Source organism: Neofelis nebulosa, chromosome 12 (assembly GCF_028018385.1).
Source record: "Neofelis nebulosa isolate mNeoNeb1 chromosome 12, mNeoNeb1.pri, whole genome shotgun sequence".
Classification (NCBI taxonomy): Eukaryota; Metazoa; Chordata; class Mammalia; order Carnivora; family Felidae; genus Neofelis; species Neofelis nebulosa.
In genome coordinates this window covers 24,068,914-24,093,273 of record NC_080793.1, presented here as the reverse complement: position 1 = coordinate 24,093,273, position 24,360 = coordinate 24,068,914, and the positions used below count along the sequence as shown (strand labels likewise).

At 42.1% G+C, this 24,360-nt stretch overlaps 1 protein-coding gene across 10 annotated transcripts in view; it reads left to right on the top strand.

Annotated features, from left to right (window-relative positions):
* PALM2AKAP2 (PALM2 and AKAP2 fusion) overlaps positions 1-24,360 on the top strand; it is a 484,510-nt gene that overhangs the window by 330,556 nt on the left and 129,594 nt on the right. For all 10 annotated transcript variants that reach the window (XM_058694604.1, XM_058694609.1, XM_058694606.1 and 7 more), the window contains one exon: positions 23,533-23,618. In XM_058694604.1, coding sequence (XP_058550587.1) covers positions 23,533-23,618 — 86 coding nt within the window. The remainder of the gene's footprint in view (positions 1-23,532; positions 23,619-24,360) is intronic.

Genomic DNA, 24,360 nt, shown 5'->3' with positions numbered 1-24,360 from the left:
CAATGTATGCAAATATAATCAAAATCAAAAATGTATTCCTGTTCCCTTCTAATACAAAAGGTGTAATACTACCTGCAGAATTTTGCAGTTTCATTATTGTTTTTATTTTATTTAATGACATATTCTGTAGAGTTTTCCATGTCAGTACATATGAACATATTTACACACGCACACACACACACACAGAGCTGCATACTATTCCATTGTGTGCATGTACTTCATTCCCTCTTGGAAGCTCTGCCCATTTTATTGGTCTTCCGGTGACTCTCAGCTGTGCACTAGAGTGTAGGGACCAATCAGAAGCCTGTGGTGCGGCAGTCAGAGCCTGGAGACCCGGAGACACCCCTATTGCTAGGAGACGTGGCGTTCTGTCTGAAGCCAGTCTCTCTGGACATCACTGTCCACCAGGGGATATTCCGGTTTAAAACTGTGAGTCAGGGCACCTGGTAGCATCAAGGAGATCATTTATACAGAAAACAAGTATTGAGATATGAATTTATTGCATACATCACTGTAAGTAATGTCCTTTTCTTCAACATCAAGAAGTGAAATATCACTTAAGAAATAATCCTAGAAAGAAAGAAAGAGAAAGAAAGAAAGAGAGAGAGAGAGGAAGAAAGAAAGAAGAAAGAATCTTGATGAGGGGCACCTGGGTGGCTCAGTCGGTTAAACAACCGATTTTATTTTGGCTCAGGTCATGATCTCACGGTTCAGGAGTTCAAGCCCCACATGGGCTCTGCACTAACAGTGTGGAGCCTGCTTGGGATTCTGTCTTCTTCTCTCTTCCCCTCCCCCACTCGCTCTTTGTATCTTCCACAAAAATAAAGAAAATTTTTAAAAAAAGCAAAAACCTTTTTTTAAAAAAGAAATAATCCTGATGAGATACTACAAATTCACCACAGGTGTCTATGACTTCATCTCCCCTTTTGGTCATGACCATTTTTTGGAGCTAACTTCTCCATTGACTTTGAGATCCTTAATCATCTCTATTTTTAACGATTAGAACGGCTAAAATAAACTAGTATAGTGAAATATATCTCTAGTCTCTTAAACGGATCTTTAAGTAACAAATATATTTCTCAAAATCTCCTTGCGTGTGTAATTATTGCAAATCAAACAGCTATTTCCATAGAGAACTGACCTTTTAAAGACAATACAAGGCGGCTCCTTTTAGAACTAAAGAATTTATGCTTTGCAACTTTAGATATTTAGTATATTAACTTTTTAGAACGCAGGGCACATCTGTAGACTGTTCCTACCCTAAACATTTGCTGTCTATCACAAGATAAATTCCCTATGTGTAATATGCTTAATTGTCCTTTAAAACCCTGAAGTTTTGTTTTTTTTTGTTTTTACTCTACTATATACCTTTTAGTAACCTGACATCTCTTTCACCTCATTAAACTGGCTTCAATTGGTAAAACTTCATCAAATTCAGAAGAAATTTGACCCCCACCAAAATCCAGATCTGAAAACAGTTAACCTTAAGCTGTGGCAAAAAAAAAAAAAAAAAAAAAAAAAAAAAAAAAAGGAAGAAGAAACGATAAAAGAAAGCTAATAAAGCCTTGATTTAATGTGTTATTTGAGTCAATGTTTGAGGAATTGAATGACAGAAAGCTGTGTGAAAACATAGGGGAGAAAGTGAATTTGGTTAAATATAATTAAATGTTTTTTCTTGGATTATTTTGCTGCAGTTCATAATGAACCTCCCAATATTACAGTAATTTTCTTGGCCTTGATTTTTGATCTATCTTAATTTACCTGTCAATACTATGAATAACAGAATGCACTTTCAATGGTGGCTCTTAAAAGAGGAATTCCAAAAATAAAAGGTCATAATTGCCTACTACAAAAATATTCCTAGAGCCTTTCCATCATATGTGAATTTGATAGGGCTCCTTTATGTCTGGACTTCCCCTGCTCAACATTTTCTCTGATGTTCAGGCACATGTAGACAATTTTTCTGTGTGACAGCCCCTCTGACTTAGATTTTCTATTTCCCTTGTGTTTATGCCAATTAAGCCAAGCCCCAGGCTGTGATTATGACATATTTTCGGAAATTCATTGTGTAATAGATGTTGACAGTTTCCTGCACTGTTTTCCCTTGGTCTTCTTTCCTCATTTCTCTAGAATCCTACCCTTTCTCTTCTTTGAAGTCTGTGTGTGTGACATTCTTTGAAAAGAGGTTTCATACATTTGGGTTATTGTAATGGGTAATTACATCAAAGGAGAAAGCTCCAAATCACTGACATGGAATGACAAGTTCTAGAAGCATTTCCTAAAACACACGTCATCCCTTTCCAATAGATATTTCTCTGCCATTTATTTTGTGCAAAAGTTCATATTTGGGGTCTGATGCTGTTTCCTTTCTCATGAACTTTAAAATAAATGTTTTGACTTGAGTAATAATTTACAGAAACAGAATCTAATATACATTCAATGATAGGCTATCACTATGAAGCTGGATTTGCTTACGGTCTTTGGTAGAAGCTGTGTGAATATTTACATTGTTAGGATTGTATGCCTACCCTTTTATAGTCTGCTTTTCTTTTTCATAATGTGATTTTCATATACACATGTCTCTGAATTTTTTAGCTTGGAATAAAAAATTTTAATCTTTTGGCCATTACTTTGATATATTTTCTCCAAAGTGAATTATTATGTCAAAGAATACAAACAATCTTACAGTTTCCTGGAGTGCTTTTGCTACAGGTAAGAGAAAATTGTCTCTCAACTGGCATAAACAATAAAGAAGTGATATAATCACCCACAGTAAGAACTCCTACAGTGGGGCTGCTCTGGAGTTGTTTAAAAAAATTTTTTTAATGTTTATTTATTTTTGAGGCAGGGGGTGGAGAGAGACAGAGAGAGACAGAGAGAGACACAGAATCCAAAGCAGGCTCCAGGCTCTGAGTGGTCAGCACAGAGCCTGACACGGGGCTCGAACCCATGACCGTGAGATTGTGATCTGAGCCAAAGTTGGACGCTTAACCAACTGAGCCACCCAGGCACCGCCTCGCCACCTTAAAAAATTTTTTTTAACTTTTATTTATTTCTGGCAGTGGAGTTGTTTGATTTCATAACATGGGAGCATCCTCCAGGGCCCAGCTTGCTTTCATGCTTCTGTTCTGCCATCCTGAAGGGGTCATCTGTGTCACTGAACAGCTGTTCTCATGGTCACAAAATGGCTGCCACATTCCAGGCATCGCCAGCCCCCATAGATATGGCAATGTTCAGTGGATGATGAGAGGGATATTTCTTCATACATGTATTTTGTTTTATTTTTTTTTAACGTTTATTTATTTTTGAGACAGAGAGAGACAGAGCATGAAGGCGGGAGGGTCAGAGAGAGGGAGACACAGAATCTGAAACAGGCTTCAGGCTCTGAGCTATCAGCACAGAGCCCGACGCGGGGCTCAAACTCACGGACCGCGAGATCATGACCTGAGCCGAACTCGGCTGCTTAACCGACTGAGCCACCCAGGCGCCCCTATGCATGTATTTTTTAAAGAGCAAGGAAATATTTCCCAAAGGGCCCTATCTGGCTTCTCTTTCATTGTTCATTCAGTGTTTCATTTCATTGGCCAATGCCTTTTCTTTTTTTAATGTTTATTTATTTTTGAGAGAGACAGAGCACGAGTAGGGGAAGGGGCAGAGACAAGAGAAGGAGACACAGAATCTGAAACAGGCTCCAGGCTCTGAGCTGTCTGCACAAAGCCCAACGTGGGGCTAGAACTCAGGAACGGTGAGATTGTGACCTGAGCCGAAGTTGGATGCTCAACCTACTGAGCCACCCAGGTGCCCCTGGCCCGTGCCTTTCCTACACTAGTCACTGGCAAGGAGCATAGGATTTCTATGGTTGATTTAGTGAAACACAGGGCCACATGAAGGAGAGCAGCTTACCTGGACCGGACGAGTTCTGTTCTACAGAGGAAGAATAATTTCTGCTACACTTCCCTTCCATGTATTCTAGATCATTATCCCAAGAGACAAAATCACTCTATAGTACCAATCTGTAACGTCTAAGTGTGCTTGTTCCCCTGACAAAGTTGAGTCTTTCTCGTTTTTCCTTATCATCATAAATTTCAAAGTTAGTTATACATAATGAAGGTATTATTTTAATGTGTGTTTCTTTAATGATAGCCAAGGTATATGCAGTCCGTTTAGGATGAGTTAGTCTATTTGCAGTTTCTTTAGTGTTTCACATCCACTAAATTTAAAAACCCCTATGTATCCCCACACAATTTTTGAGTCAGAGGCCATATCTACTAAGTAATCCTATATTGCAAAATCTTCCTTATAAGAGGTCAACGTGTATAGATAGGAAAAAGCAAGCAAGGAAACAAAAAGGTTAAGGAGTGTGTTGGGAGATATTCACTGCCAAGGCATTCCAGGTACTTTCAGATTGAAGGGCGAATTGAGCCTGGAGCAAGAAGGACACCCTTTTGGCAAATGGCGAGTGGCCGTCTCCTGATGGCCCCTCCCTGCTTCCAAGCATCAGGTCTGCTATCCTATCAATATGCCCCACAGCGACTGGAAAGGCAGGCAGCTGGGTCCTTCCACCTGGAGCTTGTCATAAATCTTCTCCAACCCTGGAGGATGCTCCAGCCAGCTTCTCACTGTCCTCTCTGGTTGCCTCACTGCTACTCAGAAGACCTTCTCCTTTGTGGTCAAGCTGGTAGGTGACTACTGTTTCACTGTTACTCCCTTATTATTGTGTACACACCCCCGGTTCCATTTGCCTCGAACACTCACATTCTTCAGAGTAGAAGACCCTAGCTAAAACACCAACAGCAAACAGCTTCTTCTCTAGTATTTGCCACTCCAAATAAGTTATTTTAAATACATTTTTCTGGTTAGAGACCCTTAGCAAGGGTGCTTACTTCTATCGGGGTGAACAAGAATGAGGAGACACAGGGCTCTGTCGTGCCCCACTCTTAGCTCCCTGTGTGGACGTCCACCCAGAGAAATTCTGCAAACTGCTTCTATTGGCATTCAAACCTGGTCCGTCCTTTCATGCCCCATCCAAGTTGCAAGTTGCTGGAGGTGGCTGCCTCCTTCCCCACGGGCTATGTGGTAACATAGATCATAATTCAGTCTTTCTCCAGAGATCCCCATCCTAATCTAAATGCTAAGCTGCCACGTCCGTTAGGAATTGTCTCTCAAAAACATCTGTGGAAGGGGGAAAATACACTTTTTCCCTCTAAATTCTTCTTATTCCAGGATGGAAAGAATTTAGGGGAAAAACAAACCCTTGTGTTCATTGCTGTTTAACCCGTTGTCTCCTTATGGTTTGGCTAATACAAGTCATCGTGAAGAAGCAGCGGGCTGCCCTTCAGCATGTGGGCACAGGTGGGTGGTGCAGTGCAAGCACATATTTCCATAGGGTGTCGTCAAAGCACTTTCCATAAGTGACCTTGAACTGACCCCAGCTGATGTGCCCCAGGGTATAATCCAGAACCAGCCCTTCAGAGTCTTAGTCCAAGCTGCAAGAGCTACTTTTAAAATGGCTCAAAAGTTTAACTCTCCATCAAAGCAAAAGTGGAGAGCCCTGGCTAACTAGGACAAAGACAGCTTCTCTTTACCCCAGTAGGCATCAGACCAAAGCTACAAGTCATTTGAATGTGGGAGTGTAAATCGGAGTCAGTGACATTGCCAGAAACTGGCACATTTGTCAGAACACCTTGCCTTTTGTTTGTTGTGAGATCAGCCTGTGCCCAGAATCCTGTAAGTGTGTGGTAATATTTTTACTCTTGGAGAAAAAAAATAAGATGATGTTGAAAGGCTTTCTTTTTGTTTTCCAAATTTCCCATCAGCACTGAGTGATTTGTTTTCCATGAATGTAGGACTTCATCTTTGGTTCATGGGGACTTCCTCTAAGTTAAGGCCCAGGGATATGGGCTCCCTGAGAGCGATTCCCCCTTCCCTCTGGTTCTGCCTGTTGGGGATGAGGAGGCCTGGAAGCATGGCTTGGGGTGGGACCAAGTCTGAGAGAGAAACACTCCTGTGTCCCCAGTTGGGAAGGGAGCCAGGATATTTTTTAAATGCTGCCTTTTGACAACCTTCTCTCCATGTCTCATGGTTTTGCTTCTTCCTTCAACAGCTTTTCATCATGTCTTAACCATCACCATATTTCTTTCTTTAAGGAAATATTCTTAAGACTATAATGAAAAAGTGTGTCACTTCTGGAGGATTCTCAGAGATAGCAAGTGCCGCCCTGAATACTGGGCTGCAGTCCATCCCAAAGCCTTGTTAGCTCACATCTTGAAGAAGAAGGTACTGAGGATGCTTTGAAAATGTAGCTGCAGTGGCCACTGAAGAAGTAGGAAAAGGCTCCATGGCTTCCCATAACCAGGCTTTGGGGGCACCAGGATGTGAGTGGTCTAGGAGCATCAACAAAGAGACATCCCACTGGGATAGAGTCACAGCCTGGAATACTTACAGGCTGCTTCACAGACATTGCAATAAACATGTGTTTGACTCCAGAAGGCTGAGCTAGGACCAGTAGTTGTGCAGAGTTAAGTTTTAGCTCAGTATCAGGGAGTACATTCTGACACGGAACTTGCTAAAAATGGAATGGGCTGTGTATTCGTCTCCCAGGGCTACAGTAACAAAGTACCATAAACTGGGTGGCTTAAAACAACCTTTTTTTTCCCCCCTTGGGTTGATATGTATTCTTCAGAAGTCCCAAATCAAGGTGTTGTCAGGGCTATGGTCTCTCTGAAGTCTCTAGGGGCAGATCCTTCCTGGTGTCTCCCAGCTTCTGGTAACATACCTCTCATCTCTGTCTCTGTCTTCATGTGACCTTCTCTTTCTTGCAAGGACACCAGCCATACTGGATTTGGCCTACCCTCATACTAGGTTACATCTGCAAAGACCCTATTTTGTGTATAGGGTCATATTCTGAGGAGCCGGCGGTTAGGACTTCAACATATCTTTCTTGGGAACACAATTCAAGCCATAACAAGCTGCCTCTATGGGAGTGATTTCCTTATCCCATGAAGTGTGCAAATAGAATTAGAGTGAGTTGTTTATCAAGATTCTTAAAGGGATGTAAGCATCAAGTAGAGAATAGGACCAGATGTCTTCTAGGATCTCTTCTAACGATGGCATTTGCTCATTTTGGAGGGGGGGGGGTCCTGTTGTAAAGGGCTCTACAGAATTCTGGGACCACACTTGGTCCAGTCTTGGTGAAATGTCATATGCACAGAAACACAGTCCAGCTTCTAAAAATCACTAAAAGGAATTCCCATCTTTGCTTTTAATTCTTTTTTTTTTAATTTTTTTTTAACGTTTATTTATTTTTGAGACAGAGAGAGAGACAGAGCATGAACGGGGGAGGAGCAGAGAGAGAGGGAGACACAGAATCGGAAGCAGGCTCCAGGCTCCGAGCCATCAGCCCAGAGCCTGACGCGGGGCTCGAGCTCACGACTGCGAGATCGCGAGATCGTGACCTGAGCTGAAGTCGGACACTTAACCGACTGAGCCACCCAGGTGCCCCTAATTCTTGACGAACCTCAAGAGAGCTTCCTTCTCTGTCTCCTGCAGCTGCTTCTCTTGGAGTCCCTCTGTTTTAGTCAGTACTCTTTGGAATGACAGAATTCTAACTCAAAGTAGTGTTCAAAAAAGATCCTATTTTTTTCACAAAGTTGTGAAGTTCAGGAGTTTTTATTTTGCCTTGTATTCCATGTCTCAGCTTTGTCTTCCTCTCTGCTTGCTTTGTTCTCAGGAAAGCTTTTCCCATATGGTGGCCACCAGTGCCCCCCAGGCTTAAATCTTAGCATTTTACCAAACTCACTGGGAAGGTTCTCCTTTTCCAGCATTCTAAGTCCCAGGGCTGGCTCTCAGTGGGCCAAGTTTGTCACTTTGCATTTGTCATATACTTATCCTAAACTCATCATTGGGACTCTACTTACTTTTGAGGAACGAAGGTGAAGAATGGAGATAACCCTATCTAAATCACACAGACTAGGAATGGAGGACAGCATTCCCAAAGGGGAATTGAGGTGCTATTAGCATAATAAATGGGAATCAGTGTTTGGAAAGGACATAGCAATAACTGTGTATTATGATTCTTTGATTCCTTGCTTCAAACCACTGGTGGTGTTTGTTTGATTGATATAGATAGGTAGATAGGTGGATAGATGGATGGATGGATGGATAGATTGATATGGATACGTAGGTAGGTGGATAGGTGAGTGGTTAGAGAGGGTAGATAGACTTCTATTTCTTTCTGTCCATCCATCCACCCACCCATCCATCCATCCATCCATCCATCCACTTATCTATCTAAAATCTAGGCAGCTGAATGTATTCTTTTGATTTTCTCTTGCATTTTCCTCTTGCCTTTCCAGCTTGTCTCTTTCTGCTTATTTCCCAAAGTCTGAATTGTAAATGCCTACCTACTGGGCTGGCAAATATTGATCTCTCCTTTAAGGGCAAGGAGGAAGAAAAATGGGGCCAGCTAAAACCAGATTCCTTTGGCAGCTGAGGGGAGGCAGGAAGGGAGGAATTCACATTAATAATTTTTTCCCCATCATCTATCAAATCACCAGAGTGTTCTTATGTCATTTTGAGTTGTGGGTGCTTTAAAAATTTGCATCTGTGTCCAGGAAAGAAGTAGATAAATTTGCACATGATGGTAAAAGAAGACTTTGGAATATAAATACTCTGATGTGGAGTTATGGAGTTATGGATGCATCCCAAAAGTCTAGTCAAACAGTGTCTGTATTTTAGCTTCCAGGATGCTGTAGTAGGTCAAGCCAAACTCCCAACTGGGTTTTTAAACTTGAGAAACATCAGGCTTGTTTGTTTCCAATCACACAAGCACTCTTGAATTGAAAACAACAATGGGTCATCAAACAATATAAAAATTAATTGAAATCACCTATCCTTCTGCTGTCAACACATTCAGCCCTGTGACAGTTCATACTCAAACTCTTTATATAAACCAACCCCACCTCCCACACACATACAAGCAGCCTGCTAAGAACATTTAAAATCCCAGTCAAGGACCATGGCCCTATCTCTAGAATCCATCCAGACCACCTCCTGTTTCTTTTCCTGCAACACTTGTCTTGCTCTTTCTCACTCTCTGTCTCTGAGAGGAGGTTCTAATCCCAAACCCTGCTATGGACAAGGTTCTTGGGATTGCCCACATCCAACAGTCAGGGGATGTGTCCTGTTTTACGGCCTGACCCTGTGGTACCCAGGCAGATTCATTTGCTAGTGCTGCTTAAATAACAGGCATTTATTTTCTCATAGTTCTAGAGGCTAGAAGTCCAAGATCAAGGTGTCAGCAGGTTTGGTTAGTTCTGAGACCTCTCTCCTCGGCTTGCAGATGGCTACCTTCTTTCTGGTCTTCCCTCTGTGTGCAGTGCCCTTGGTGTCTTTCTGTGGGTCTAAATACCCTATGCTTGTTAGGACACCAGTCAGACTGGATTAGGGTTCACTGTAAAGACCTCATTTTAACTTAATCACTTCTTTAAAGACTCTGTCTCCAAATACAATCACATTCTGAGGATAGAAGGATTAGACCTTCAATATAATGAATTTTGGGGGGCACACAATTCAGCTTATAACACCAGACAAGCTGACTTCCCACTGCAGATCCCCAAATCTGCTAAAAGTTAGGAGTCAGACATTCCCATGTGGCTAAAGCAATTTCTACTTAAGACTAATTAGGAACTATGATCATTTGGGGGCAAAGAAGGGACCAAATCATCACCACTATTTCTGGAAAAAGTTGTTAGCCAAACAATCCAATAGAGGGGCTAATTATGATCCCAGCCCCTAAAAGATTCTAGTAGCTTCTATTTAGATCTGGATATATGTTAGTTCTCCTGGCAACATTTTTCTTAACCACAATTTCCATTGCTGCATATTCCTAGTAGTCTAAAAGTGAAGACACTATGGTATCAAAGGATACAGATAGTGATAGTGACTAACTTTTATCGAATACTTGCTATGTTCCTGGCACTGAGCTGTGGAGTTACATGTATTATCTCATTTAATCCACAACAAATTCCTAAGTGGTTTCCATTACAGTCCTCATTTTACAGGTAAGGAAAACTAAGGCTTTGAGTGGCAAAGTAACTTGCCCTGGTCCCGTGGTTCTCCTGCTGGTACTCACAATGCACTATACTAACCAGCTGTGGCCAAGTCAGTTTTTTAAATTGATGGTTTAATTTTGATCTACTAAAATCTTCAAAAAAGAATTTGTGAGGCTTCTACTAAGGGACATTGCAGGAATTAAATGACATTGGGATTGTAAACCCAAATGCCATCAGGGGCCAGACCCTTAACATTAGTGAGTGACATCAACCCACAAGTAAAACAAGAATGTGGTGGAGACTGAGGCCTGTCAAAGAAGACATATCTCTTGTAAAAAGGTAATAGTGGTCACTCAGTTCTTGGTAATTGCTGCCATATAGAGCTATAGACACTGGACTTGGTTTTACCAGTCTCCTAACTTTTTTCAAGAAAAACAAGATGTTTGGGGCCCCTGGCTGGCTTGGTCAGTGGAACATACAACTCTTGATCTTGGAGTTATAAGTTCAAGCCCCACTCTGGGTGTAGACATTATTTAAAAATAAAATCTTAAAAAAAATGAAAGAAAAGAAAAACTAGATGTTTGGATGTTCCTGTAAATTCTCGTGAGTTTAAATATTGACAACTAAGTCATTTAAAACAGATGAAACAAAGTGCCTTGCAGATGAAACAAAACATGCCTACCAGTCTGAAGGGTCACCATTCCTACCTTATGGGCTGATGAGTGCCATAAGAACCATTCTGAACTTTCCAGGGGGCTCTTTTACAAAAATTCTCTTCTGTACACTTCTACTAGATCCAAGTGGGTTTTTTGAATGGGTAGGTGAATTCCCACAGGTCACCTGACACCACCACAACCCCCCAAGGGGAGGAGAGGAAGCTCTGCTGGCAGGACACCCAGAACTCAGGGAGGAAATAGAACATCCTGGCCACCTGCCAGGGAAGGCCCCTGTTCAGTGAGGGAAGGAGCAGTGTTGGCAATCAGATCGTCCAAAGAGAAAACCTCCTCCACCCAGATGGCCAGCAACCTGAGCACCGAGACTGTGTCTTTCCATTTGTGTCTTCCTAGCCCAAGCACAGTGCCTGGCAAACAGCAGAAATGCAAAGAATGAGGTTGGGGTGGGGAGTAATGTGACTGTTACATTTCTGAAAAATAACGATGGTGATGATATGGAAGACATATCTGTTTTGGGGGAACTCAGGGGCCTGAATGGGGCACGTGCAGTGGGGCTGGAGGGGCAGGATCAGGCAGAAAAGGCATAGCAGAGGCCGGCTTCTTCATACCTCCAAGGGCCATACTCCACCACACCTTCAATCCAATGATACTCTTTTCACAGAGAAGAGAGAGAGAAAGTCACAGCACACAAGCTGAGTGGTTGACCCTCCAAAGAGCCCAAGGACCTTGAATATGCCCTTGTCATCACTTACTCTTTCAGTTATTAATATGCATCTCCTCTGAATGAAAACTAAATCCAAGATGGTGGTTTGGGTTTTTATTTAATTTTGTATCACATTGTTTTGGGGCTAAATATATCTTTCCAGACTAGTAAAATCAGGCTGGAAAAGCTAATATTTAGGATGTTATGGAGACTATGACAGAATCTTTTATTGGACTTGGGGAGAAGCCCCTCTGAATGGTAATATCTGCAGGTTATTTTGAGAGTAAACCAGGTTTTAAGCTATTAGTTCTCTAACCTTTGAGTAGGTCCCCTGAGTTTGCTGCAAGTAGCATGTTTGCCTAAAAAGTATTTAATTTCTGAGGACCAGTTCTGGCCAGCCAAAACAAACCATTTTCAAAATTGGTTTGGGCCTCAGAGTCTCACAAAACTCATTTTAAGCACTTCACCATGATCCTTTTTTCCTCTCATTTGCATCCAGTTGGAGTCTGCTATCCCCTTCACATACAGAAGGATGCTTAAAATGCACCTTTGAGAGTAGAGCAGGAGATGAAACACCCAGTTTACCAACTCTTGGATGCTGTGACAGAAAAAGGCTCTTTTCTCCTTAAAGGGAGGTCCAAGACCCCTCAATGTATGGTGGTGGTTGAAAAGCTGTTGCAGCTTCATGCCCAGAAATGCACGTGTGTACATGAATACCTGGGTTTGTGCATGGATTTTGCATGAGTGCATATGTGGGTCTGCATGTGTTTGCGCACATGTGCATACATAGAGCATATGCATGTGTGCGCATACCTTCTTGGTCTCAAGAGGGGTGTTCCTTCTTGTCCTTCTCACCAAAGGCACCTTGCTTAGCACAGGTGATTAGCAACTGAGTATTGGAGCATGAGCACTGAACTTGGAAAGCATTCTCCTAATCCCAGGACTGCTTCTTACTTTGTGTCCTTGGGCAAATTATTTTACCTCTCCAAGACTCCTTTTTGCTATCTGGAAAATGAGGATAAAAATAGTACCTACTTCATTTGGAGCTTTTGACTATTAGTGAGATAATATATGTTAAATATAGCACAATGAAGAGCACATAATAAGCACTCAAGAGCTGGTAACTGCTATTATTGTTGTTGTTAGTCCTTCTTACCCCATGCTTGTAGGGAGAGAGTCAGGTGGAATCAGCAAACTGTTTTCTAGCTTAGGGTACTCAACATTTCCACTTCTTCTCCTATGCATGATTACTTCCTTGACCACCCAAAGTTTTTCCCCTGGGGTTTTTTGTGGGGTGTCAAAACCCAAAGTAATGCTCAGAGGCACTAGGTGCTTTCATTGTCTCAATCTTTTCCCATTTCTCAAAAGTTCTGCTGCTCAGGTCACTCTCTGCAGAACCTGATTGTATGGGATTCCATAGGACCGTGTCTTGGAGCTGTTCCTGCATAAAGGAGAACTACCCATGCTAGCTGCCTCAGAGAGGCTCTGTAAACCCTTAGTAACTGTTTGCTGAATTGCACTGAATTGGGTTTGGTGCCAGCCATGGCTGTATATTTTATGCAGTGCCCTACCATAAAACCTTTATTTGATGTGTGCATTGTGAGCTCAGAGGCCAGCTTGAACTGGAACCTCAGGAAGGACAATTTCCCCTCTGTGAATCTTGATTTTTTTTTCAATATGTTCTCAAGATTCCAGTTCTTCTATCTCTGAAAACAAAAGAAATAATATTGGGGGGGGGGGCGTGGTAAGAAGGTGTACTGATTAAGAAAGTAGCCTCTGAGGTCAACTTGGATTAAGTATTTCTTGGATTATGTATTGTTGCCATCAATTAGTAGTTCAGTTTTAAGTCTTCTAAGCCTGTTTTCTCATCTGTAAAGTGGGGATAGTATTGTACTTGCCTCATGTACCTGTATGGTATAAGGATTGAATGCAACGATACACAGAAAGACATAGTTTTCAACCCACAGTATGTCCCCAGGACAGTATAGCTGTCATGGCTGGTTTTACCGTGTTCATGTTGGCAGGACACCAATGGGGTCAAGAAGCCATGGGGGGCACTCTTGGTAAGACTCTGAGGTTTTCCTTTGTTCATTTTTGAGCAACCTGAACATCTACCCCTGAGGCACCCAAAGTGGCTTCCTTTACCCAGGAACGTACAGGTGGGGAAAGGGGTTCACTGACCTCTTCATGAGTTTGAGGAAAATAACTCGTCATCTGAGAGGTGGACCTTTTCTTTCCCAATGGGATCTTCTCAGGGAAAAGAATCAAGAGGGGAAAGTACCCTTGCTGTCATTGCTTCTGGAGGTCCTAGGGCCTGGCCCTTCTATTTGTCCCATGGAAGAGAAATCTGGGGCTCAGGCTCGAAGATGAGCTTCTACCTGGAGCTGGCTGGGCTGGGCTGGGCTGGGGCCACATCCTGCTTTGCTCCTCCAGCCCCCAGCAGGACTTTCCCTCCAGAGGAAGAGGGCCTCATTAGCTTATCCTTGGGTGGGGTTTCCCAAAGCCAAGTGTTTAAAGGCAAATCATTGTTCTAAAGTTCCGCTAAGTTTTAATGACCACCCTTCTGAGAACTCCTCCAAGAACTAAGTGAGATTTTTAAAACCCAAGGATATCCAAAGGCAATTAAAAGAAATATCTGAGTGAGTCTCAATTTGAGACACTCTTTGTACAGTCTTGGGTGAAGAAAAGGTAGATGGGACCCAGGCCCTAGCCCCATTCTTTTCATTGTGAACTGGCAAAATGCTTTCATAGTGGCCTGATCTTATGCCTGTAAGATGAGGTTGACACAGTCTGGTCCCCAGAAAGAACCCTGGTCTAGGAAATCAGGCAATTTTGTCTCTTCCATTCTTAGCTCATCAGACCCTATCCCACTCTTTTCTATCTGAGGTCTCGGTTCTCTCTGTGAAACACACAAGGCTGGGAACTAGACTTCCTTGCAGTTCCGGGGCTGTGTGTGGGTTAGTGGGCTGATGAGGGCTGAGGCAGAGGTGTGTGATGAGGAGGAGAATAGCCAGAGTGGATAGGAAGGTTGGCCACATCAGATCAGGCCTCACCAAAGTCCCCACAAACAAAATAGACACTCTCCCAGCAGTCATCGGGGACTCTACTGTGTCCTCGGTTCTCTCCTTAAGCCAGGCAACATAGGTCATCATCTGGGGTCTATTTTCCCTAATCTGTCTGTGGCTCAGCTCTTCTTAAGACAGCCCATTCCAGGGGCACCTGGGTGGCTCAGTCGGTTGAGCGTCCGACTTCAGCTTAGGTCATGATCTTACAGTTCGTGAGTTTGAGCCCTGCGTCAGGCTCTGTGCTGACAGCTCAGAGCCTGGAGCCTGCTTCAGATTCTATGTCTCCCTCTCTCTGCCCCTTCCTTGCTCATGCTTTGTCCCTCTCTGTCTCTCGAAAATGAATGAACATTAAAAAAAATATTTAAGACAGCCCATTCCAGCCATCCAATCAGCATGACCATGGGTGGTGGTAAGGAAGGTGCCCAGGAAAAGGTCAGTTAGGGGCTGAGGAGCACCCATCAAGTGGCATTGTGGAGGAGCTTTCTATCCTCTCTATCCTGATGGTCAGTCCTAGGCCCCTTCCAACTCCAGTTCAATTTGGGAGACATTTAATGAGCCCTCACCTACATGCCAGCCCTCACTGTGCTGAGGGTGAGGTGGGCCTGGGTGGGGTTTGTGAATGGACAGCCCCATCTTCAAAGTGCTCAGAGTCCTTAGGGTGCCTAGCTATCTCAGTCAGTAGAGAATGTGACTCTTGACCTCTGGGTTGTAAGTTCGAGCCCCACCTTGGGGGTAGAGATTCTCAAAATGCTCACAGTCTTACCATCCAGATGTTTTATTTCCAGTGACTACACCTCCACATGCTCCCTATCTCTGGGTTTGCCAGCAAGTGACTAGGTTCACCAGGTCTTGGTTGGCTTGCGAGGAAGGGACCAATACAACCTGTTTGTTTCTTTAGCATCTAGAATGAATTATCGCAGTAATGGTGCTGTTTCCCATGCCTTCCACACCCTTTCCCTCAGCGCCCCCCTGTCCTCCTTTGAGCACTCTCTGCTCTCCCCCATACCCCACTCTGAAGCTCTGATCCCTCCAGCCTGGTGGCCCAAAACCCACACTTCTCACTTCACAGACCCCAGCAGAGGCTAACTGGGTATGAGGCCCAGTCCCTGCCCACAAGCGTTTACAAGCTGGTTGATAAGGGCTCTCTCAGACATCATTGATGAGCTGATCGATACTGTTAGGAAGACACACTTCAGGGCTTTCCCTACCCAGGCCCCAGTGAGTGCCCCTGATCAGGCCTGTGAGTTCATGGTAGAGGGAGGAGGTGGTGATAATCACTTTGGATACCTCATCAAGGAGCTGGCACTAGAAGTCAAGGCTGAGTCCTGACATCAGCTGTGTATTTAATTTACATGAATTCAAGTGTATACTTCTATCTAAAATAGTGAGAGAAAAATAGACATTTAAAAAGTGTCAGGGATTCTGCCTGCTATTCCAGTCTATGTTCCAGTCCATCAGACCCTATGGGTTGCTTGTGGGACAGCCATCAACTTGTCCCCTTCTTTCTTGCTGGCCAAGATCCTGTTTTGTTCCTTTGTTCATCCTCCAAATGGCTGTGTACTCAGAGAAGGCTGACCCAGGGGAGGCCTGACCCGGGGTAAATCTTGATTAATTAGCTCCAGGCCAATTTTGATAATTCCATTTACTTTTTCCACAATTGGTTTAGAAATAGACTAATGCTACATTTTTGACCAGTGAGACTTTGGGTGTGTGGGGAGGGTGCTTTTATGGAAGTATATTTACTCCTCCCTTTTCCTGCCTCTGGATGTTTTCATGACACATGGAACTGCTGTGTCCATCTTGGGACCATGGAAAAAAGTCAAGAGAATTGCAGAGAGGTCACACTGGGGCCACGAGACCACGAGGCCATGGAGCCATTTAATCAACCAACCACCTCTGGTGCCACACTACCTTGAGACTTCTTTATCCATGAGTCACTCAGTCCTCTATTCTTTAAGCATATATTAAATAGGCTTTTTGTTTACCTGTAGCCAAAAACAACCCCAGTGTGAGGATGACAAGGCAGTTGTTAATCTGCTGTCTCACAGATAGTTTCTCCTTCTATCCATCAGCCTGTGCATCTCCAAACCCTGAGAAACTCTACAGTTTCCAGATCTGTATTTTTTTGTACAACATGATCCTTAGCACAAGTCAATGGCATCATCTGGTACTTAACAAAGGAAATGGACTGTTCCAAAGCTGGCACAAAAAGTAGCTCTGTTGGGTTTTCTGAAGTATGGTGCTATTTTGGACAGTATGGGAGATTTAAGGAATTTTCAAGAGCAGTTTTGACTGTGAAAGATGAGGTCTTTTGTCTTCAGAACATAAATCCTTCAATGAGATGCAACTAACCCGTGAAATAAGCACTGGGCGTAATGGAAACAGGGTGGCTCCGAAAAAGTAGAAAGTGTGATCATTATAGCCTAGTCATGGAGACAAAATTTAAATGGCAGAATTGATTTAGAGAATGGAACACATATTTATCTAAAGAACTATGATGGGAACTGCAAGTTGATGGGGAAGGCAAGTCTGGAAGGGCTCCTTCCTCTCCTAAGGCCGGGCTAGGTTATGCTACTGTAATAAACGGCCCCCAATCCCATGGCTTAAAACAGTATAAGTTTAGTTCTCATTCATCCTACATAGCCGTTGTGGATTGGCTGTGTCTCTGCTTTGCATTATCCTCACTCTGGGACTTGGGCTAACAGAATTGCACTACCTCGAACATTACCATTCACCATGCTGGAGGAGAGTCCCACATCAGCGATTACACACCTCAGCCTAGAAGTGGGAGATGTGCTGCTGCCCACCACACTCATCAGCTGGAACTAGTCACATGACCACCAGCTCTGAGGAGGCCAGGAAGTGAAGTTCTATTATGTGTCCACAAGAGGAAAGAACTGGAAATATTTGGTGAGCAGCACCGATGACCCACTTTGTCCAAGATCTATCTAAAATCTATGTGGATAGATGAGCTGGAGCAAAGTTCCATTCTTGTGCATGTTTGGGTCCATATTGACTTGTCTTTCTTTCTTACCCTGCTTTCACCTAGCAACACACAGTTGTTCCAGGGGTATAGGTATGGCAGTGCCCTCCCATACAGTGCTACCCTCTCCCTCTTGGTCTCTTATCTTTTATTTTTACTTTTATTTATTTTTCAGTACTAACCAGAATCAGAAATAAGGAAGTCACTCAGAGTTCTCACCTGTGCCATTGGCTGCTTCCCCAACAAGCCTTCTTAGCTGCTTGTCCTCTTCTTTGTTTCGTCTAGTCTTATCTCCTTTAGTTCAAACACAAAAGCCATGTTGTCTACAGGTTACTATACTCAAGCCCTCATGGCTACCCTGCTACCAGCCCAAATCTCTCAGCTTGCAGATCCTCATGTGTGGCCTTGGCTTCTCCATCCAGACCCTGAGTTCAGCCTCCTTCCTTCTGCTTGCACTGCCCTGTCAACTGCACATGTGCTGTTCCCAACAGAAATCAAAGAGGGGCTGTGTAGTTAGTGGAGTGCATCCTATGAATTGAGATCAGAGATGTGGGCTTTAGGAAACTGGATGCTTGGGCTAATGGATTTCTTCATATGACTGTGCAGCTAGGTGAGAAGATGTGTAAGAAGCAACAACTAATTGTCTGAATTTTACTTATTCCTGAAAGATCTTTATAAAACTGTCCCTGGGGCACCTGGGTATCTCAGATGTTTAAGCATCGAACTCTCGATTTAAGCTCGGGTCATGATCCCAGCATCATGGGATTGAACCCCATGTCAGTCTCTGTGCTGAGCATGGAGCCTGCTTAAGATTATCTCTCTCTCTTCCTCTGCCCTTCTTCTCTGCTTGCTCTCTCTCTCTCTCTCTCTCTCTCTAAAATATTTAAAAAAAGAAAGCAGACTGTATAGAAATATAATATGTAAAATAGTATATATGTGTGCATATATATATTAATTATCAAAATTCTTAGGTCTAATTCTTTGTAGAGGTTCTTCTCCTGAAATCAGAGGTGATTGTGCTTACAAAACTGACTAATAATAGAAATACATCAGTCTGGAATGTCTTGTCTGTTGCAGTTATACATCTGACCTTTTAAATGTTTGTGCTATTGTTATAAACATTGGCCTTAGTTGAGTGGAAATTCGTCTCAGGAACTTGGGCAGGAAAGCAGATGTTGACAGTCATTGATAAAATCCTAGAGTGGAAGGATCTCAAACAAGCATTCTAGGCTATCCCCCTGCCTATTTGTGGTGCAACGCATTTACACGTTGGTGGTATGGAAATCACCACTGTGGAAATAGAAGTGGCATTTTCACATGTATAAGCATCCTCCTGTAAAGAAGTGTTGGTCACTTTGCATCTCCAAGTCCTCAGGTAGAGAAGGTCTGCTGCCCTTTGGTGTTCAAATAAAATTTGAACTCTGTCTTGTATATGCAGGTCTAATATCCTGTCCCAGATTCTTATCATCATATATCATCATATCCTCCTCAGATTTCACTTTTGCAGGGAGCTCCCAGGTGCACATGGCCACTCTCTTCCCTCCACCCTGAAGTCCTCATTCTATTTCCACCAAACAACACCAACACAAGACAATTGTGTAGAACAGCTCTCCACTCAAGGTATGAGACTGAGGGGACTTATGTCATGCCACAGCATGATAAGTAATTTAAAATTGATGTTTAAACATCATGGTTCCCCAAAGTCCTTTTTATTACCCTTGGAAATTTCTTACTGTCAATTCTTGTCCCAGCTTCTTTCAAGTTCTCTCCTTCTTCTAAATGGATATCTTCCTTTTACTCCTACTTCCATGATGTGGGATCCATCATACCCAAATGATCCATAAAATTTCTTTTTCTCCAAGACTCAGTTTTCTCCCTGGAAGGAATTTTGCCTCTAGCTTTTAAATTAGCATTTTCCTGTTTTCACAACTTATTGTTAGGATTAATAACACTTTTAATTAAAATGTTAGGTCTATTTTCTCTTACTCTTGCCATGAAATGATAGGTTATCTAATTTTAACTGTTTTCTTGGAGTGTTTGGCTGGCTTAGTTGGTAGAGCATGTGACTCTTAATCTCAGGGTAGCAAGTTCAAGCCCCACATTGGGTGTAGAGCTTACTTGAGGGAGAAAAATGGATGTTTTCTTTATTGGAGGCTAAAATATTGAGAATACATATATATTTAAGTTTCATGTCTCTTTCGTATGGCCATATATCCTTTAATAAAAATTGTTTTGCCTACAAAAGGATTATAGCAGAGAAAAGATTCTTCCCCACATGGGAAAGATATGGGAATTGGAGGTGCCTGGCTGGCTCAGGTAGTAAAGCATACAACTCTTGATCTTAGGGTTGTGAGTTCAAGCCTCACATTGGGTATACAGCTTTCTCTCTCTCCCTCTCTCTCTCTCTCTCTCTCGATACAGAAATACAGAAATCAATACTTGTAAATGAAATTTCTATACAACAAAGGAATTACTTTTGCATAAAGTTGAAAGTGCTCTATACAAAATGAATTTCATTCATAATTTTGGTTATATATTGTATCTATTAGCTACTATTACAATAATGCTGCTTGACAGATCAGCCTCAAACTCAATAGCTTTTATTGTCATGCATGTGTAGCTGGGCTAGGTGTTGGCTGATTAAGACTTGGCTTAGCTTAGCTCCAAGTGTAGATAGGGTCCAATTCTGCTCCTCATGACTCTCAGTCCCTTGCAGGTCAACTGGGGCATGTCCTTCTCTTGCTATAGCAGAAATGCAAGAGGGAAAGCATCACCATCAAGCATATTTCAAACCTTTGCTTTCATTATGTGCACTAGCATCCCACTGGCCAGAGTAAACATCAGTGGGACAGGGAAGAAAATTTCTCCCACAGTGGGAAAGGAGGGGAATGAATATTTGCTGAAATGATAATTCAAAATATTCTGTGAAGTAAACATCATATAATTGTCCATGCCCAACATCTGTGTCTCTCTGCCAGCCAGATCCAACAGGTGCCAACAGTGGCTTAAACCAAGAGGGGCTATTAGTCTGTTGAATGCAAAGGGTGTCAGGGAAATAATCCATTCATGTGGGAGCAAAGATTGCTCTCCCAGAAACATGCATTTAAGAAAAAGCTAGCAACCTCTTTGTAGCAGTTTCTCTAGAGGAAACCGTAGGGCAGCTCACCAAACTGACCCAATTTCTACATCCTAGTCAGAAACAACTATTTGCACCTTGCAATAAATTGAGCGCATGGATCTTGAGTAATCCATTGTGCATATGTCCTGTAAAATGAGGCTCTCAAGGATCCAGAATATAAAATAATGCAATTGATGCTAATATATTAAAATTTAATTAATCACATATTAGTTTCTTAAAAGTGTCATGAAAAAATCATTCCTGTTCCCATTTGTCCAATTGGTTGGTCTTTACAAAAATGCTAAAGTATAACAGTCTTTCTTGTACATGTCTTTGGTTTCTTGATTGAGCACAGAAGCTGGCAAAGTATATCTTCTTAAAGAATTATTATATTGGGTGCCTGGGTGGCTCAGTCAGTTAAGTGTCCAACAGTGGCTTAGGTCACGATCTTGCAGTTCACGAGTTCGAGCACCGCATCAGGTTCTCTGCTGTCAGTGCAGAGCCCACTTCGGATCCTCTGTCTCCCTCCCTGTCTCTCCCAGGGAGAGCTATGCCCCTCCCTCACTTGTACTCCTCTTTCTCTCTCTCTCTTAAAAATAAATATTTTAAAAAATTTATTAAAAAATTATATCATTTTTATTGCATTAATATAAATTGACACAAAAATCATTATAATACTATACATAAAAATATATGGACTCCTATAATGAATATTTTATGTAACCCCACCTTGCTTAAGAAATCATTCCCCACAACCACACAGTTTGTTTAATAATAACACTATTGAGAAAATTATGGTGATGGCACAATTATTACGTTATACATTGTTGGTGGTATCGTAAAATTGGCATCACTGTTTTACAAGGCGATATGGGAACATGTGCCATTAGCCTTAACAGTACGCATACATTTTGCATAGGAGTCCTTTTGAAGGATATTATTCGTAAGAAGAAAAGCATTTAGACAAAGTATTCATTTTAGCATTATCTATACTGATGAGAAATTAGAAATGACCTAAATATACAACATTTTAAAAATAGCTATGGAATTAATGGTATACCTACTCAGTGGGTATTTATAGAACCGGTTAAACTGGAAATTTGAATATTGCCTAGCAAAATGTTTTTTTTATTGTGCTAAAATGTATATAACACATTGTAACCATTTCTAAGTATATGGTTCTGTGCGTTAAATACATTCACAAAGTGGTACAACCATCATCACTATCCATCTGGTAAAATACATCTTATGGGCCAAATCTGGCCCAGTGCCTGTTTTTGTAAATAAAGTTTTATTGGAACTCAACCATGCCCATTTGTTTATATGTTGGCTGTTGACTGATGTCAGTTGGCTGTTTATGTGTTGTCTATTTTGCTCTGTAGTGGCAGCTTGAGAAGTTGCAACACAAATGGCAAGACCACAAAGCCTAAAACGTTTACTATGTGGCACAAAAAATGTTTGCCAGTCCTGATTTAACATAATGCTAGATAATTGAAATTTTGGAATTTAGGCTATTCACACAGGTTTGGAATGAATATTGTCCTTGAGTTACCCTTAGGCAAAATTACTTCTTAAGGAAATCGACAACGTAAGCAAATATTACGCAGCCAATTTTAACCTGTTTAAGAAAACAATCTTTTTAATACTTTAGGCTGTGAGCATTCATATCCCAGCAGGCAGTTATTATACCAATTATAAAATTTGTATCTACTCGTTAAAGTAGACCCTTAAAAACTTTACTAAGCATTACTTTTTAGCTTTTAGGAAGATGACTCTTGGAGTGCCTGGGTGGCTCAGTCTATTAAGTGACCGACTCTTGATCTAGGCTCAGGTCATGATCTCACGGTTGATGGGATTGAGGCATATGTCAAGCTCTGTGCTGACAGCATGGAGCCTGTTTGGGATTCTCTCCCTCTTTCTTTTTGTGCCTCCCAAACCCCCAAAATAAATAAATCAACTTAAAAATAATAAAAAATGAAAGACTTAAAAAAAAAGATAACTTTATCTGCAATAAATCTGTTTTTAAAAATATACTTGTCATTACTTCAAACTTTTCCCTAATACAGACCATTCCACCTGATTCACACACATAATTGCATCTGAATTGGTGTAGTTAGGCTATATTGCATTCATGGGTATTTCTAAATACCAACCCCTGATCTCCTTTTTGAAGTGAAGAGAGCAAAACCTTGTATCTTGTCATGTGTCTACGCTTGGAGATCATCTGGAAGCTTAAGGAAAAAGGAACACTAACATTTATCAAGACTTGGGGAGAAAACATATAGATTTTAAAAGAGGGGAGGTGGATGGGGGATGGGCTAAATGGGTGATGGGCTTTAAGGAGGGTGTTTGTTGGGATGAGCACTGGGTGTTATATGTAAGTGATGAATCACTGGGCTCTACTCCTGAAAACCAGTAATACACTGTATGTGAATTTACTTGAATTTAAATTAAAAAATAAAATAAAAGTGAATATAAACTTTCGGTCATTTCCAGTATGTGTATGGAACTAGGGCAGTGAATAATCTGGAGTCAGTTCTATTGGGTGTTGAATTAGATTCAGATGTGTGTGTTTCTGTGTGCTGGGATTCACGTTAAGCCCCCAGTAAGACCTCAGTATGAGGTCTGGATTCTGGAAGAGTTCATTCCAACTTCTTCTCACTCTGGACTGAGGGTAGAACTGTCTATAAGATACAGAATTTGAACAGTGGACTCCAAAGTTGGAGATCAGATAAACAGAAAGGAGCTACTGATTGGCCCCTTTGGAAAGTACACTTTCCCAGTAACTGCCCAGCAGGTTAACTGTGTGGTGCGACATCAGTTTCCTTTATAACACACACAGGATAGGAATGTGCAAAATGTCAGTTAGGTGTCTATCCATGCCAGCTGAATGCATGTGACTCAAATGGCATTTGTTTTGTTTTGTTTTGTTTTCAGGGGTCGGGTGGGAAAGTGTGCTGCTAAAGGGAGACGAGGCAGCCTCAGATGCCACAGAAACAGCCAGTGCAGACATGACTATCAAGGTAAGAGATGCTTTCTCTGGTTGGGTTCTCAAAGGGCGTCTCCAGAGGAAAATGAGCCTATGGAAGACCTCTAGGGGCAAAATGAGCACTGCCTCTCAATGCTGCTGGGATTGTCTCTCTATTCACTGGAGCCTCAGTGAGTCAGCCAGACATAAGATTTTCTGAAATTTGGCATCTGGATTAGGAAGCCACCTGAAAGCTAGAATCCAACATGTGAATTCCAGTAGGCTTGTTGCAGGGTCTCTACTGAATATGTACATGTAGGTTGTCTGCAAGTGGTAACCCCATGGGCACAGTGGAATAAATCTGAACATTCGGAGCTGAGAACCCGGGCCCCACTGTGCATAGTGAAGAAAGGTCAGAGAGGCATAAAGTAGCTTTGACCTTGACTCAAGATTTCCAGTGATGTCAGTGGGAAGGCAGCACATGGCCCACTCCAGCTGGAACACTAATGGCCAAAAGTTTACAAAATGAGTCATCTGGCAATCAACCTAATTATCACTGTTCAAATTAAATGCATAAATTTATAATCATTGCCTAGATTGAAGAATCCATAGCAAAGTGTATCAGACTCAACCACTTACCCTCTATTACTAGATTAGACACAAAAGAATGGTTCCTCCTTCTTAAAATTCTGTTTATATTTCAGTTAACAGAGGCTGGGAGTAGGAGGCTTTCTAACATTTTTGCTTGAATGACTAGAATTTAAATATATGCCACATGCGAATTTTTCTTTGAAAAA